The following is a 17,268-nucleotide window of genomic DNA, read 5'->3' as shown; positions in this document are numbered from 1 at the left end:
TCAAGCCTGTAATCCCAGCACTTTGGGAGGCCGAGACGGGCGGATCACGAGGTCACGAGATCGAGACCATCCTGGCTAACATGGTGAAACCCCGTCTCTACTAAAAATACAAAAAACTAGCCGGGCGACCTGGCGGGCGCCTGTAGTCCCAGCTACTCGGGAGGCTGAGCCAGGAGAATGGCGTGAACCCAGGAGGCAGAGCTTGCAGTGAGCTGAGATCCGGCCACTGCACTCCAGCCTGGGCGACAGAGCGAGACTCCGTCTCAAAAAAAAAAAAAAAAAAAAAAAAAAAAATCAAGGTTTTGCTCTGTCACCCAGGCTGGGAATGCAGTGGTGTGATCATAGCTCACCACAGCCTTGAACTCTTCGGTTCGATCCTCCTACATAGCTATAGGCTCACGAACTCCTGGCCTCAAGCGACTCTCCTGCTTTGGCCTCCCAAAGCACTGAGACTGGGGACATGAGTCATCGAGCCTGGCCTCAGAAACGGAATTTTAAACCAACAGTCAACCCCCAGGTCTTGCTTTTAGTGACTCTCCAGATGTCTTCATCTGTGCCATGTCTCTGTGACCATTTTTAATACTTGGGACTGCTGCCTACATCCATGGAACCATGGTGTCATTTGTCTGAAATTAGCCATTCTAGGTGCTAGTGCAGCAAGGCCCAATTTCAGCCTCTTATGTGCCATGCACAATGCTGGCTTCCTCACAAATACCTGTCCTACCAAGGTGAATACAGTCAAAGACAAGGCTAAGGTGACTTTCTAGCTTTCTTGGATGTGGTGAGGCCACAAATCTTGGGCTCAGGGTAGACAGTGGCAGCCTGGCATCTAGCCAGGAAGCAGTAGTGACACCTAATGATGGGAACCAGACCAAAGTGCTGGTAATGAGCAGAAAGGAAGAAAAGGGAAGGGAATGGTGTGATTCAAAGGCCAACAGACCTATTCTGGGCCTTGGCAAATGTTTCAGGGTGATGAGGGGCACCAAACCCTTCTGGCTTAGGATAGGAATTCCTGTACCTGCAGGGCCACACCATATTAGCTCTAAACCCAAAGCACTTCCGTAAGGTTACACTTTTAGCCAAGGAGGCAGTGATTTGTACTCAACATTAATAAAGCTCATAGGAAGACATAAACTCATAAAAGGTTTTGGTTGTCACCCATAAGTGATTTTCATTAGATGCCTTCATCCAGAGCCCAGTCCTTCACAGCCTGGGGATCAGATTAGCAGCCCATTAGGCTGACTGCAGGATCCAAGAAATCTTTGTCCAGGGACTACGCCTGAAGATGGGCCTGAATGAGTCTGACATTTGAAACCAATCATCCTTACATTCCTTTATCCACCTCTTGCCCATCAGTGAGGATCATTATTCCCTTCTCTACTAGGCACACTGGCTAGAAAGCATCCTTCATGTCTAGCAATCTAGAACCACAGCTCAGGAAAGGACTGATGGCTTTCTGCATATGATTCTACACAACCAGTGGAATTAGTGTTCTTGGTGCTTCAAGGGCACTGGAGGGGACATGCTCAACAGAGAAGCTAGCAAGTTAACCAATTTTAATGGAACCAAGTAATTACACAATAAAATTTTATATTCATCCACCAAAAAACCTCTTGCAACCTTTGGAAATTGTAGAAAGAAAACAGTGGGAAGCATATCCTTGTGGAGGGTCTCCAGTTGTAACTGGTGATTAATATTTTGGTCTTTTGACTTCAACCCTGCAATGGAAGGAGAAATGGGTCAGCATAAGATCAATACACTAAGCAATTCCCACCAGTCCCCTAGAGGAAGAATAATGCTGCTCACCCATCAGCTTCCATCTTCTTCCTCTTCTCAATGATCTGCAAAAGGAACAGGATAGTCTATCACCGAGCTGCCCATCTAAGCTCACGTGAGGCCCAAGGCTGACCTCTCATTTCCATGGCTCTCCAGCCCCTTGCCTGTTCCTGAATCTGCAGGCTAATGTCTTCTCCCAGCTGAAACCCTCCCACCCAAGGGGCCATCCTACTTACTGCACTAATCTTCTTCCACTGGCGATCAAGCTCTGCTTTGTCATTGGTTTCCTTGAAGCGCCTGGTTTTCCGCCCTTCAGACATTTTGATACCATACTGGAATGCAGCCCTGAAAAAAGCACAGTTGGGAAAGAATGCATCAGAGACTGCATAGCAGTGGCGAGGTTTTCCCAGGGTCATGTGGGCAAAGAACTTAATTGGGAATATCTCAGCCAGACCATACCCTCTAACCTTATGTGCACTATTCCACCAAATCCCCACACCCCTCCTCACACCCTGCCCATATTCAGTACCGACTCACTTGGGCAAAGCCTCTTTGTTGTTCATATACTCGCTGTATTCTTCCTGGGTATCAAAGTCCCAACGGCCTAAGGGCCCCTTCTTGTTACCCTGTTGCAGGACAGAATGGGGGGATGAGGAAGGAAGAGATGTCAGTGATAATGAAATTTCAGCCCTTGATTGAAGCCAGACTCTCCCATAATCCCAGGTTCCACAATTCATAAATCATACCCTGATACGTAATAATGCCTATTACATACTATGTGACAGGCATTATTCTGTACACTAAATGCATTATCTCATTTAATTCTCATTAAAAAATCTATGAAGAGGGAACTATACTTCTCTCCATTTTCCTGATGAGGAAATTGAGGCATAAACACTAAAAGAACTTGGCAAGTTCACAAAACTAATAAATGGTAGAGACAGGATTAAACAAGGCTCCAAGATTAAACTATGCTATTTCAATACAAAGAACTGAGGGGAAGAATAGAGATTTCTTCACTATTAGTGGCATTAGTGGTTTTTTCTTTTTAATTTTGCTTAAGACTTAGAGGAAAACTTCAATCCCGGCTAGAATAAAATTTAGTTATTTTCCAAAGACTGCAATTTTTTCTGCCCTTTCTACTTATGCATTGATGCTTGCTTACTGCCTACCATGGGAATCAAAGCCTGGCACTTTGCTATAGGAAATAAAAAATAGATTTTTGACCCTATGTCATTTGATCTTGTGCAAAGACTCTGAAATAGTTAAGCTGCTCATGATCCTCAATGCTGCTGTTTCTACTGCTGCAACTAAAGGAGGGTGGAGCCCAGTAAATGAGATAGATTTTTTAGGAGTGGGGAAGGAGATATATGTAAAAAATAATAATAATAATAACTACCCAAAGGCGCCCACCATCCTTCTAACTACATACCTGGTCCATTTTGCTATAATCCACCTCCTCATCACTATCCACAGCCATGTCATCCATCCTAAGGAGAAGCAAGAGTTAAACAGTTAAACACCCTGACCCTATGCTTCATCTGGAAACCTACCCGACTAAGAGGCTATCTGCATAGGAATGACCACCCCTTGACCTCCCACTCAAAGCCTAATAAAATAGTTCATCCAAGTAAGAAGTAGCCTTGGGCCAGGTGCAGTGGTTCACTCCTGTAATCCCCACACTTTCGGAGGCTGAGGCGGGCAGATGACTTGAGGTCAGGAGTTCAAGACCAGCCTGGCCAACATGGTGAAACTGCATCTCTACTAAAAATACAAAAACTAGCCAGGTGATGCATGCCTATAATCCCAGCTACTTGGGAGGATGAGGCAGGAGAATCGCTTGAACCCAGGAGGTGGTGGTTGCAGTGAGCCGAGATTACGCCATTGCACTCCAGCCTGGGCAACAGAGTCAGACTCTGTCTCAAAAACAAAACAAACAAACAAAAACAAACAAACAAAAAAAAGTAGCCCTGGAACTTAGCAAATCAATTTCCATTTCACCCCCAACTTGTTCCCCAATCATCCCAGCCTCCTTCCTTAACCAGGTTTCACATACGTGGCTGGGTAGCACTCTGCATAACTGTTGGACATGCCAAAGAAATCTCCCAGCTGCTTTTTGTCTTCTGGCTTCTTCAGCATATGCTATGTTAAAGAAAACACTAGACAAGATTCCACCTATTGCTGTAAAGCTTCAGCCAGGAGGGACCAAGGGCTAGAAGCCCCAACATGAAAATTATGAGAGGGCTGTCAGCTGTTATGGGTGCTCTGGGAAGGAACAAGGGATGGTTTCCTTCTGTCAAAAATTCAGCATAAAAGGGAAGGAGTGGGGTGGGGCAGGAGGGAGCAGGGAGGCAGAGGGGGTTGGAGTAAACAGATCAGTTCTCTGGAACCCAGGAACACATTAAAATAAAGGATATGATTCTGTGCCTTCCCAGCCAGTAGACCCAGCAAACTTTTCATTGATGGACTTGATCAACTCCTTGGCAGACCCAGGTCCTAGGAGAAAAGAGAACTCTGCCCAGACCTTGAACTGAGGCTCTTACAACCTCCTCCCCACAACACACTTAAGAAACATTTTTTTTTTTTTTTGGAGACGGAGTCTCGCTCTGTCGCCCAGGCTGGAGTGCAGTGGTACGATCTCCACTCACTGCAAGCTCCGCCTCCCGGGTTTATGCCATTCTCCTGCCTCAACCTTCCGTGTAGCTGGGACTACAGGCGCCCGCCACCACGCCCAGCTAATTTTTGTATTTTTAGTAGAGACGGGGTTTCACCGTGTTAGCCAGGATGGTCTCGATCTCCTGACCTCGTGATCCGCCCGTCTCGGCCCCCCAAAGTGCTGGGATTACAGGCGTGAGCCACCGTGCCTGGCCTAAGAAACATTTTTTAAGGCATAGAACCTGTTTGTCTGACAAAGTCTTAAACAAACTCCAATAAATAATGAGTTACTCTGGTTGAGATTAGGGTAGGGTATCCAGAACATTCCATACCTGACCTCTACCTCACCTCCTCAGAACCCCAGGGCCACAGGAATTGTATCTAAGACCAAATATGCCCTGCCATGGCCCAGGAAGGTGGAGGGAACTCCACCTATTCCATAAAGCAAGACACGGTTCTTACGAGAACCCAGAACCAGTAAGTCCCCAAATCCTTCCGTTGCCAGCTCTGAGCCCTAGGTCAAACTCTCAGCCCAGGGGAAAGCAGGACTGCTAGAGCAACTGTGAGATGCTGTGGATACAACTCACCTTTGTCAACATCCATGGGCTGGAAAGAACACAAAATGTAAGGTTAGTGTTACCATGAGAGATTCGTACTCATCCCTCCCCCAAGTTTGAATCAATTCCTTACCCAACCTTGCTCACATTTCCAGAGAGGGGCAACTCCATCATCTGGTACTAAGGGCCCACATCTCACCTCATCATCTACTTTTGGCTTCTCAAAGTAGCTGTGTCTCTTCTTTTCCTCTTCTCTCTCTCGGTCCCGCTCTCGCTCTCGTTCTCGATCTCGTTCTCGCTCTCGCTCTCGGTCACGGTCTCTGTCTCTCTCCCGATCACGCTCCCGTTCCCGATATCTCTCCCGCTCCTTGTCCCGAGGTGTCTTGGTTGTGGAGGGTACGTAATCCCCAATGTCTTCAAAAATACTGGGAAAATGGAGATCACTAGCTGGCCAAATTCACACACACACCTTCGCTTCCTCTGACCATTTCTCCAGATTCTCATGTCAACGCCTCCCTAAAATGCCAGACACAAGAAATGCAGAAACCCCCTCCCTCTGATCAGATGCCAGGGGCTAGGATACATACTTCATGTCAGCCTCAGGAGGTTTCTTCTCTTCTAGCTTCCCTGAAATTTAAAGAGGGGAGTCAGGAACATACTCCTCAGTTAATTTCCACTGAACTTCACCATCCTCTCCAGCTCTTAATGCCCTTTTAAACATCTTCTGTTTAAAATGTGGGTCAAGGCTGAGTGCGGTGGCTCACGCCTGTAATCCCAGCACTTCGGGAGGCTGAGGCGAGTCTTGAACTTGGGGTCAGGAGTTCAAGACCAGCCTGGCTAATACGGTGAAACCCCATCTCTAATAAAAATACAAAATAATTAGCCAGGTGTGATGGTGGGCGCCTGTAATCCCAGCTACTCAGGAGGCTGAGGCAAGAGAATTGCTTAACCCCAGGAAGCAGAGGTTGCAGCGAGTCAAGATGGAATCACTGTACTCCAGCCTGGGCAACAGAATGAGACTCATCTCAAAATAAATAAATAAATATAATAAAAATAAGGCCAGGAGCGGTGGCTCATGCCTGTAATCCCAGGACTTTGGGAGGCCGATGTGGGCAGATCACGAGGTCAGGAGTTTGAGGCCAGCCGGGCCAATATGGTGAAACCCCATCTCTACTAAAAATAAAAAAATTAGCCAGGCATGGTGACGCATGCTTATAGTCCCAGCTACTTGGGAGGCTGAGGCAGAAGAATCACTTGAACCCAGGAGGCAGAGGTTGCAGTGAGCCGAGATTGCACCACTGTACTCCAGCCTGGGTGACACGGCGAGACTCTGTCTCAAAAATAAATAAATAAAATGTGGGTCAAGTGTTAGAGCCTTTTTAGAATTTGTCTAGGTTTTCTGGTTTTCACCAAAATACATCTTTAAAAAAATAAATAAATAAATGGGACATAAGCTACCCACTCTCCATCCCTCATGCTTCAGACCTGACCATTGCTTCTTAGGTAGATTAAGGAGACAGAATCTGGTTGTAACTGTCTCCTTGCCAATGCTCCAGTACTCTCATTTTTCTCTGCTTCCCAGGAGCCTCTCAATATTCTGGAGACAGAAAGCTCCAGGAGACCTTGGTTTTACCACCAAATGCCCTCTGTGGGTAAGGTTTCTCTCTCTAACCCTCCAGGTACCTTTATCCTTCTTCTTAAGCTTCTTGTTACGGGTTCCCTGCCTCAGGTATGAAAGGATCTGGGTAAGCTTGCTAATGACAATGTCATTTGTGGTCAGTGTGGTCTGGGCCTGAAAATAGCAAGAAATAAGAATGTTAAACCACTGAGCAGGAATCTCTTCATTTATTCATTCATTCACTTAACAAACTAAAGACTGAATTACAATATAGTAGGTGAAGGGACGGAAAGGAAGTGCTGTGAAAGGATATTTCAGAGAGATAAAACAGCCCTGCACAAAAGTCCTGCATCAAAAGTGAATCAAGAACATTCAAGAAAGGAGTCTAGAACATTCTAGAAAGGCCAGATGTTGCACAGGCTCACAGGTATGGTAAAGATTTTGCTCTTTATCCTAAGAATGAGATACCACTAAAAGCTGTTAAACTGTAGTGAGACAAAAATTTACATTTTAATTTATTTATTTGGAGACAGAGTCTTACTCTGTCACCCAGGCTAGAATGCAGTGGCACAATCTTGGCTCACTGCAACCTCTACCTTCTGGGTTCAAGCAATTCTCATGCCTCAGCCTTCTGAGTAACTGGGATTACAGGCACATACCGCCGGGCCTGGCTAATTTGTAGTAGAGATGGGGTTTTACAATGTTGGCCCGGCTGGTCTTGAACTCCTAACCTCAAGTGATCCTCATGCCTCAGCCTCCCAAAGTGCTGGGATTACAGGCGTGAGCCACTGCACCCAGCCAAACTGTGTATTTTAGAAGGGTAAGGGAGGTAGGGGTGGTTAATAGGTAACAAAAAAGAAAGAATGAATAAGGCCTACTATATGATAGCACAACAGGGTGACTATAGGTAGGAATAATTACACATTGTAAAACAACTGAAAGAGTATAAATGGACTCTTTGTAACATAAAAGATAAAATGTTCAAGGGGATGGATACCCCATTTTCCATGATGTGATTATTATGCATTATATGCCTGTATCAAAACATCTCATGTACCTCATAAATAAATAATAAATCTACCTACAATATACCCACAAAAATGTTTTAAAAAAATTCTTTTTAAAGGATGAATTATATGGCATGTGAAGAACACCTCAATAAAGAGATAAAATAACAAATCAGAGTGGAAGTGTGGAAACCAATTAGAGTGGAAGTGAAGTGCGGAAACCAATTAGAAGCCTTCTTAATAGTTCCAGAGGCCTGGTGCAGTGGCTCATGCCTGTAATCCCAGCACTTTGGGAGGCCAAGACCGATGGATCACTTAAGGTCAGGAACAGCCTAGTCAATATGGTAAAACCCAGTCTCTACTAAAAATAAAATTAGCCAGGTGTGATGATGAATGCCTGTAGTTTCAGCTACTTGGAAGGCTGCGGCAGGAGAATTGCTTGAACCTGGGAAGCAGAGGTTGCAATGAGCCGAGATAGCACCACTGCACTCCATCCTGGGTGACAGAGTGAGAATTGGTCTCAAAAAAAAAAAAATAGTAATAGTTCTAGCAAATGATTATAGCTTAGACTGGAATGTTATTGGTGAAGAAGTAGAAAAGTGAATGGATTCAGCTGAGATTTAAGAGGTAAAAGTGAACAGGACTTGGTGACATGGTGGATGAGGGACACAGGGCAGAGGCCAGGCTGATTCCCAGGCTTGAGGCTCACACGATAGGCTCTTAAGATTCCATTCACTCACCTCCATGGTGGGGCAATCAGCCTTGCTGCGGATAAGAGTGGTGGGGATATCTGTGTCAGCATATTCATCATCCAGGTCTACCACATAGGCCATGCGGCCTGGCAGGAACAACTCATTCCGCTCATATGCTTTGCTCTTAAAAAGCATTCGGTAAACATTGCGGCCTACAAGAAGAAGAGCAGCAAGTAGCCAAGATCTACAAGAACAGCTGTCACTTATGTGCTTACTCTGTGCTAGCCACCATGGCCAAGTGCTATGCAAGCTTTGTTTCACTTAATCTTTACAACAGCCCTGTGAAGTGGACATCATCCTTTTTACCGATAAGAATACTATGGCTGAGATTTAAGTAATTTACCTAAAGTCATGTATCTACTAAGTAATGGAGCAAAGAATGGAACCAGGCAGTGTAACTCGAAAGCCTGGGCTCTTGTCCACTCTTCTACATTGCCTCTTCAAGGGCACTATGCACCTGTATTGTATTAAGTCTTGAGGAAGAAGGATGAAGTTTAAGGTAATATTGATGATGATGGAAAAAACAGCTATACTACCTGCTCAATATGATAGGCATGTTATAGATTTCATTTTTCTTCATCCCTACAATAAAGTCATGTGGTAAATAATAACCCAAGTTTTACAGATGAACAAACAGAAGCAAAGTCAGTTGCCTAACATCATACACTTAATGCAGTTTCATCATCAAGGTTTAAACTCAGGTCTCTCCGATTCCAAATTTTGAACTTTTTAATCACTAACCATGTTACTTCTTTTAATTCATAAGCCCCAAACTGAAAAATCTTTCAATGTACCCGAGGAGACATAAATGACATATGAAATAATTAAGTCTATGTCTGAGTCCTATTAGAGTATTTTATGGGAGTTAGTTGTTTTGGGGGCAAGAAAGACTCTCGGCTCTTTGGAAGGTCAAGGCAGGAGGATCACTTGAGCCCAGGAGTTTGAGACCGGCCTGGGCAATATACAGAGAGCCCCATCTCTGCAAAAAATAAAAATTAGCTAGGTATGGTGGCACATGCCTGTGGTGCCAGCTACACAAGAGGCTGAGTCCAGGAGGTCAAGGCTGCAGAGAGCCATGATCACACCACTGCACTCCAGCCTGGGCAATTAAGTGAGACCCTGTCTCAAAAAGAAAGAAAGAGGAAAGGAGGTTGGGGGAAAGGAGAAGCATATCCTTCCCAGAGCATTAAATTCCCTATAATTCACCTAGAATGCAGAGTCACTAGTATAGAAACTGTACTCACCCAGACGTGTTTTAAATTCAATTTTATTTTCAGGATCCTCATCTTTCCTGAAAGACAAAAAAGTTTTATTTTTGCTAAATGTGCTCCAACTCTAAGTCCCACCTTTCTAAACTCTCAACCCTTCTGTAATATTTACTTACTTGGTTTCTTTCTGGGGCTTTTCCATCAGTTCCTCTTCCTCTTTCTCTTTGCTGGCAATCTCAGCTCGTACCTAACAGGAAAGCAAGCAGCGTTAGGACATTCAATCACTTCATATATTTATTGAACATCCACTACACCACACTGTACCAGGAACTAAGAATATAATATTAAACATGACAGATATTGTTCTTACTCTAATGGAGCTTACAATGCATGAGACAAACAATTTCAACAAAGTGCAATAATTGCTGTGGTAAGTGAAACAGAAGGGCTATGCAAAGGTACAGGAAGTGGGAGGTGAAGGGAGACACTTAACCACACCTGGGTGATCAGGGAAGGCTTCTCCAAGGAAATAAAATTTAGCCTGATACTTGAAGGATGAGTAGCAATCAGCTTTTCAGAGAGCCCACCGTTAGCTCTTCTTCTACTCAGTCTGAACTCTCAGGAATCTCCCTCCTCATCTTGCCAGACCCATACAAGAGCATTCAGCACGATAGTATGACTCCCCACCTGACCACCAGAACTCACCTTTTGAAGCAGAGCAAAATCCAAGCCTTTTACCAAATGGGTGTGTTCCATGTCACCACCCAAGAATTTGGACTCCTGGATCAACTGTCTTCTCTTCTCTGCAGCTGATTTGTCCCTATATAATGAAAAAGGCCACATAAGAACAGCACTGGCCGGGCGTGGTGGCTCACGCCTATAATCCCAGCACTTTGGGAGGTCAAGGCAGGCAGATCACAAGGTTCAGGAGTTTGAGACCAGCCTGGCCGAAATGGTGAAACCCTGTCTCTACTAAAACTAAAAAACTTAGCCGGGCATGGTGGTGGGCGCCTGTAGTCCAGCCGGCTACTTGGGAGGCTGAGGCAAGAGAATCGCCTGAACATGGGAGGTGGAAACTGCAGTGAGTTGAGATCGCGCCACCGCACTCCAGCCTGGGCAACAAGAGCAAGACTCCGTCTCCCAAAAACAAAAATAAAAAAGTGAGGGGGGGCAGGTGCGGAGGCTCACACCTGGAATCCCAGCACTTTGGGAGGCCGAAGCCGGGGGATCACGAGGTCAGGAGATCGAGACCAGCCTGGCTAATACGGTGAAACCCTGTCTCTACTAAAAATACAAAAAATTAGCCAGGCATGGTGGCAGGCGCCTGTAGTCCCACCTACTCAGGAGACTGAGACAGGAGAATGGCATGAACCTGGGAGGCGGAGCTTGCAGTGAGCCGAAATTGCATCACTGCACTCCAGCCTGGGTGACAAAGCAAGACTCCACCTCAAAAAAAAAAAAGAACAGTCATTTGTGGGTGGCAAGTGCCTCTGAAATCGCTTATTGTAGGCTCCAGAGCAGAAAAGTAAGAGGAAGAGTTCACATTGTATTTGCATACTCTGGCATGCTGAGGGAACCATGCCCTGGTCCCTCAGTACTCACGCCTCAGCAGTGGGGCCAACAGCCCTGTAGTTAGCTGTGGTGCTGATAAGCTCGGTTTCTTCATAATCTTTGTTCACTCCATCTCTACGTTCCTTGGCACGATCCCGGTACTTCTCTGCTAGCTCTCTCTCTCTCTCAATTTCTTGTTGGCGTAGCTTGGCATAGTAACTGTGACCAGAGAAAGGCGAATGTGTAAGGTTCATCAGCTGCTACCTCAAGGTCAACAGAACTGTTCCTGCTTGCTTCCCTACATCTCCATCCTACTGTCTATGGAGAAAAGCTCATGTTTGTCCTGATAGAACTGCTGGCCACCTCTTCATAGTTACTCAAAAATCAGAACTATACCTTCTCCAGTTTATATACTTTTCCAGTCCCAACTTGGGACATCTGTCACTTCAGAACTTTTTAATACCACCCAACTCTACTAATTCTCTACAGATATAAGACTTTTCCACACAAAAATCAGAAAATCTTCTGAATTTTTACCACCTTCTAATTTTAAGAACGTACTATTTGCTGGTCCACCCTTAGAATAAAGGAAAAGCCAAGAACCAGGTCCGGAAACTTTTGTATCATATAAATAACGATGATGATATAATAATGATGATGGCAGTCAAGATTTATTGCGTGGTTACCATATGCCAGGCATTGGTGCTAAATGCCTACGTGTACTTTCACAGCTGATCCTCATGACATCCTGACAAAAGTTATTATTGCTACTATATCTCCATTCTATCGATTAGAGAGGCTAAGCAAATGCCTAGGTTATCCACCAAGAAACTAGTGAAGATGAGATTAAAATATAGATAGGCCTATTCCAAAGCCCTCTATTGCCACACTTAAGTATCACTATGCTTCATTAAGAAAATAGAGAGCCTCAAGACAAAAATCTTAGTTTCTGGCCTCACAATTAGCCCCTACTTCTTTCCCCTAAACACCATCTATCTTAAAATCTAAAACCCTTCACCCTTCCTTCACCTTTTCTTTTTCCTCCTTCGTGCAGCTGGGTCTTCATCCTCATTGTACTCCCTTGGCATCCTAGAAGAGGCAAGAAATTCACTGATAGCAAAATATTGCCACAGCCCCAGAAAGCCCAAGAAGTCTCCTTGAGGATTTTTAGAAAGACTTAGAATACTGACCAAAGTAACAGTTTCAATCAAGCAGAAATCCATATCAGTATTTGTAGGTGGGCAGTTCTCAAACTTTAGAGAGCAGCATAAATACCTGAGGGACTATTAAAAGTCATTCTACTTCAGTAGAAAGAAATAGGAAGGAGCAAGAAAAAAGTTGGGAGACAGGCTGGATCACGGAAAGACTTACTCATGGTGACGTGACTTAGAAGGTGGTGCAGAGGTAGGGGCAGCCCTGGGGGTCATGAGAAGTTTCCTGAAGTCTTCATTGGTGAGTTTTGATCTAGAAGGAAAGGCAAAGACTTTAAATATTAGGACTCAGTAAGAAATGAAAAAGGAACACGTAAAAATCATTATTAAATTAACAGAAATCAGGGAAATACAAATCAAAACAAAGATATGACACTTTTTTTTTGAGATGGAGTCTCGCTCTGTCACCCATATTGGCCAGGCTGGTCTTGAATTCCTGACCTTATGATCCGCCCACCTTGGCCTCCCAAAGTGCTGGGATTATAGGGATGAGCCACAGCACCCAGCGCTTTTTGTTTTGTTTTGTTTTGTTTTTAAGACAGAGTCTCCCTCTGCTGCCCCGGATGGAGTGCAGTGGCATGATCTCAGCCCACTACAACCTCTGCCTCCTGGTTCAAGTGATTCTCCTGCCTCAGCCTCACAAGTAGCTGGGATTACAGGTGCCTGCCAACACACCCAGCTAATTTTTGTATTTTTATTAGAGGTGGGGTTTCACCATGTTGGCCAGGCTGGTCTCAAACTCCTGACCTCAGGTGATCTGCTCACCTCGGCCTCCCAAAGTGCTGGGATTATAGGGATAAGCCACAGCACCCAGCTTTTTTTTTTTTTTTTAAGACAGAGTCTCCCTCTGCTGCCCCGTCTGGAGTGCAGTGGCATGATCTCAGCCCACTACAACCTCTGCCTCCTGGTTCAAGTGATTCTCCTGCCTCAGCCTCACAAGTAGCTGGGATTACAGGTACCTGCCAACACATACCCAGCTAATTTTTTTTTTTTTTTTTTTTTTTTTTTTTGAGACGGAGTCTCGCTCTGCTGCCCAGGCTGGAGTGCTGTGGCCAGATCTCAGCTCACTGCAAGCTCCGCCTCCCGATACCCAGCTAATTTTTGTATTTTTATTAGCGATGGGGTTTTACCGTGTTGGCCAGGCTGGTCTCAAAACTCCTGACCTCAGGTGATCTGACCACCTTGGCCTCCCAAAGTGCTGGGATTATAGGTGTGAGCCATTGCACCCAACTAGATATGCCACTTTTAATGCATCAGAGTGTTAACTACTAAAAAGTTTGATAAATCAAGTGTGAGTGAGAATTTGGGAGGGGGATACTCTCATATAATGCTGATGAGAATGTAAACCAGTATAACCAATTTGGAGGGCAATTTCACAGTATTTGTTAAAATTTAAGAATATATCGCCTACGAGCCAGCAACTCCATTTATTTATATTTAGCCAGGCCAATTACTGACATATGTATATAAGAAGGCCTGTAAAGGAAATTCAACTATAGCCTTGAAAATAATCAGTCTGGCTGGGTGCAGTGGCTCATGCCTATAATCCCCGCACTCTGGGAGGCTGAGGCAGGAGGATCACCCGAGGTCAGGCATTCGAGACCAGCATGGCCAATATGGTCAAATCCCGTCTCTACTAAAAATACAAAAAAATTAGCTGGGCATGGTGGTGGGCGCCTGTAATCCTAGCTACTCGGGAGACTGAGGCAGGAGAATCCTTGAACCTGGGAGGCGGAGGTTGCAGTGAGCCAAGATCAAGGTATTACACTCCAGCCTGGGGAAAAACAGCAAGACTCTGTCTCAAAAAAATAAAGAAAAGAATCAGTCTGAAACAGACTAAGTGTTTATTAGCTGGAGACTAAACCATGATGGTGTTTCCCAAAGAGGGAAAGACAGCACTAATGGTACAAGAGATTATTTTAATTGGTACACTGACAACGACTGACTCCTCTCTTGATCAAATTAAAGTCAGACTCCTTTGAAGCTCTCTTCTGACTAGGGCTCTTCCTTGGCCTGCTGACCTCAGTTTTAAAAAGGAATTCTAAGTCAGTTCACAGAAAGTTTTTCCACTCTTGATATCCAACTCAGCTCCTCTTCTCCCACCCTTGATATCTAAGCAAGTTCCTCTTCCCCCCAAGACTTTATTGAAGACTACTGTAACAGAAGTCAAGATCACTGTAATAGAGTAGAGAGACTGAACTTAATTCCAAATACAACAGGGACAAGTGAGAATTTATAGAAAATTACTAAAAGCAACTTGGTTAGGTATGGGGGTGGAGCAGGGGTTGATTTCCTTGCTAAAACTGTGCTCAGCAGGCCAAGGATGAGTCCTGCTGAAAAATAGGACTCTTTGGGGAACCTGACTAAAGTTTAGCCAAGACGGAATGCTTGTCACTGCTATGAAAGATAATCTCAGAAACACTGAGCAGGGTTTAAAAAGAAGCAAGTTGCGGCCGCGCGGTGGCTCAAGCCTGTAATCCCAGCACTTTGGGAGGCTGAGATGGGCGGATCACGAGGTCAGGAGATCGAGACCATCCTGGCTAACCCGGTGAAACCTCATCTCTACTAAAAAATACAAAAAAAAGAAAACTAGCCGGGCGAGGTGGCGGGTGCCTGTAGTCCCAGTTACTCGGGAGGCTGAGGCAGAAGAATGGCGTGAACCCGAAAGGCGGAGCTTGCAGTGAGCTGAGATCCGGCCACTGCACTCCAGTTTGGGTGACAGAGCGAGACTCCGTCTCAAAAAAAAAAAAAAAAAAAGAAGCAAGTTGCAAAAATGATATATACAACCTAGTATCATTTAACTCAAATATTTTAAATCACAAAGCAATGTTGTGTTTTCCTCAGACATGCATGTATGAGTATAAATGCATTTAAAAAAAGAGTAGGAGGGTCATGCGCGGTGGCTCACGTCTGTAATCCCAGCACTTTGGGCAGCTGAGGCAGGCAGATCATTTGAGGTCAGGAGGCCAAGACCAGCCTGGCCAACATGGTGAAACCCTGTCTCTACTAATAAGACAAAAATTAGCCAAGCATGGTGGTGCACGCCTGTAATCCCAGCTTCTGGGGAAACTGAGGCAGAAGACTTGCTTGAGCCTGGGAGGTAAAGGTTGCAGTGAGCAGAAATAGTGCCATTGAACTCCAGCCTGGGCAACAGGAGGAAAAGATACACAAAAAAAGGTAACTGTGGTTACTTCTAAGAAAAGGACTGAGGCTGGGCATGGTGGCTCATGCCTGCAATCCCAGCAGTTTGGGAGGCCGAGGCGGGTGGATCACTTCAGGCCAGGAGTTCAAGACCAGCCTGACGAACATAGTGAAACCCTGTCTCTACTAAAAATACAAAAAAAAAAAAAAAAAAAAAGAAGAATCAGTAGTGCGTGGTGGCATATGCCTGTAGTCCCAGCTACTTGGGAGGCTGAGGCAGGATAATCACTTGAACTCAGAAGGCAGAGGTTGCAGTGAGCCGAGATTGCATCACTCCACTTCAGCCTGGGCAACAGAGTGAGACTACGTCTCAAAAAAAAAAGAAAAAGAAAAAAAAAAAGAAATGGATTGGAATTGGGGATGTTATCAAAGATGATTTTACCAAACATGAATTGGGGATGTTATCAAAGATGGGCCGGGCACGGTGGCTCACGCCTGTAATCCCACCACTTTGGGAGGCAGAGGCAGGTGGATCACCTGAGGTCGGGATTTCAAGACCAGCCTGATCAACATGGAGAAACCCCATCTCTACTAAAAATACAAAATTAGCCGGGCGTGGTGGAACATGCCTGTAATCCCAGCTACTCGGGAGGCTAAGGCAGAATTGCTTGAACCCGGGAGGCAGAGGTTGTCATGAGCCGAGATCGCGCCATTGCATTCCAGCCTGAGCGACAAGAGCAAAACTCAGTCTCAAAAAAAAAAAAAAAACAAAAAAAGATGATTTTACCCTTATTTCCTATGTTTTAATTTTCTATCGGAAGAAGTAATTCCTACATAATATGTAATTACACAACACGTATTTTTTAAAAAAAACAAAAAACCTTAACACCTTTCCTGCAGGAATTTCCCTTCTAATACCCTTATGCACTTGGCCTGATCCAATTAAGGCTCACAGAGATAAAGGGCCAGCGGGTATAAATTTTGACCATCCTTGATGACAAGACATTCAGAATTCTTTGACCATCACCACCACCTCTCTATTCATCGCCCAACTCATTTCCATGGTCCTAGCACAAAATACTCACTGGTGGAAGGAATGAGGATCATCCACATCGTGGCCATCGGGCGCCAAAGGGTTGGAGAACGGCTCACCTGACAAAAAGAATTGACGTTAATTTAATCAGGCTCTTCTGTGTCAGTTCCTATGCAAAAATTTGAGATATAGTAGTGAACAATACAGAACAAAAGGAAGAACAGCGGCAGTGTCAACACAATGAAATAAGTGCTGAAATGGGAAACTACAAGAAGCTGTGGGAGCACAAAGCAAAGGACCCTAATCCTGCGCTGGAAGAGAGAAGACTTCCGGAAAATCACGTCTAAAATACTACGTAAAAGATGAATACGCGCAACAATATGGGACAGTACTGGGGGAAAGCGATCCACAGACAAAAGCTGCCCATCATCACTTGGAGTAGGAGTGAGGACTGGGGCCGGAGTTTGGAGCTGTCGGCTTCATTTATGACCCTACGGCTTCGCCGGGCTCAAGCGTCACACATACATACACACACCCGGCGTAAGCTCAGAAGCTACAATAATGCGCCAAATGCCCCAAGTGCCATGGGGAAGAAATAAAGGATGGCCTGAGCCTTACTATCTCGCTCCGGCATTTTGTTATCGTTGTTTCGCTGTCACCAACAATCAAGTCTCCAACAGCAACACCGCAGCAACAAGCCCTTTCCCACAGTACACCTCAGAATCAACCCACACTGCTTTGCGTTCGCAGCCTTTCCGC

General features: G+C 45.0%; 1 protein-coding gene across 1 annotated transcript; it reads right to left on the bottom strand.

The window, feature by feature from the left end:
- Window positions 1–1,539: 1,539 nt before the first annotated feature.
- IK (IK cytokine) lies at window positions 1,540–17,268 on the bottom strand. The gene is made up of 20 exons (XM_030927713.1): window positions 17,128–17,268; window positions 16,562–16,628; window positions 12,496–12,588; window positions 12,154–12,213; window positions 11,176–11,343; window positions 10,279–10,393; window positions 9,750–9,820; window positions 9,610–9,656; window positions 8,354–8,517; window positions 6,672–6,780; window positions 5,576–5,615; window positions 5,188–5,413; window positions 5,019–5,037; window positions 4,194–4,272; window positions 3,833–3,913; window positions 3,209–3,266; window positions 2,314–2,402; window positions 2,013–2,121; window positions 1,807–1,841; window positions 1,540–1,718 (listed from the first exon to the last, which is right to left on the bottom strand). Exons 1-20 carry the CDS (start codon window positions 17,141–17,143, stop codon window positions 1,691–1,693), a joined length of 1,674 nt encoding a protein of 557 aa, XP_030783573.1. The 5' UTR covers window positions 17,144–17,268; the 3' UTR covers window positions 1,540–1,690.

Source organism: Rhinopithecus roxellana, chromosome 3 (assembly GCF_007565055.1).
Source record: "Rhinopithecus roxellana isolate Shanxi Qingling chromosome 3, ASM756505v1, whole genome shotgun sequence".
In the NCBI taxonomy this organism is placed as follows: domain Eukaryota; kingdom Metazoa; phylum Chordata; class Mammalia; order Primates; family Cercopithecidae; genus Rhinopithecus; species Rhinopithecus roxellana.
This window is presented reverse-complemented; position numbering and strand designations above follow the sequence as displayed.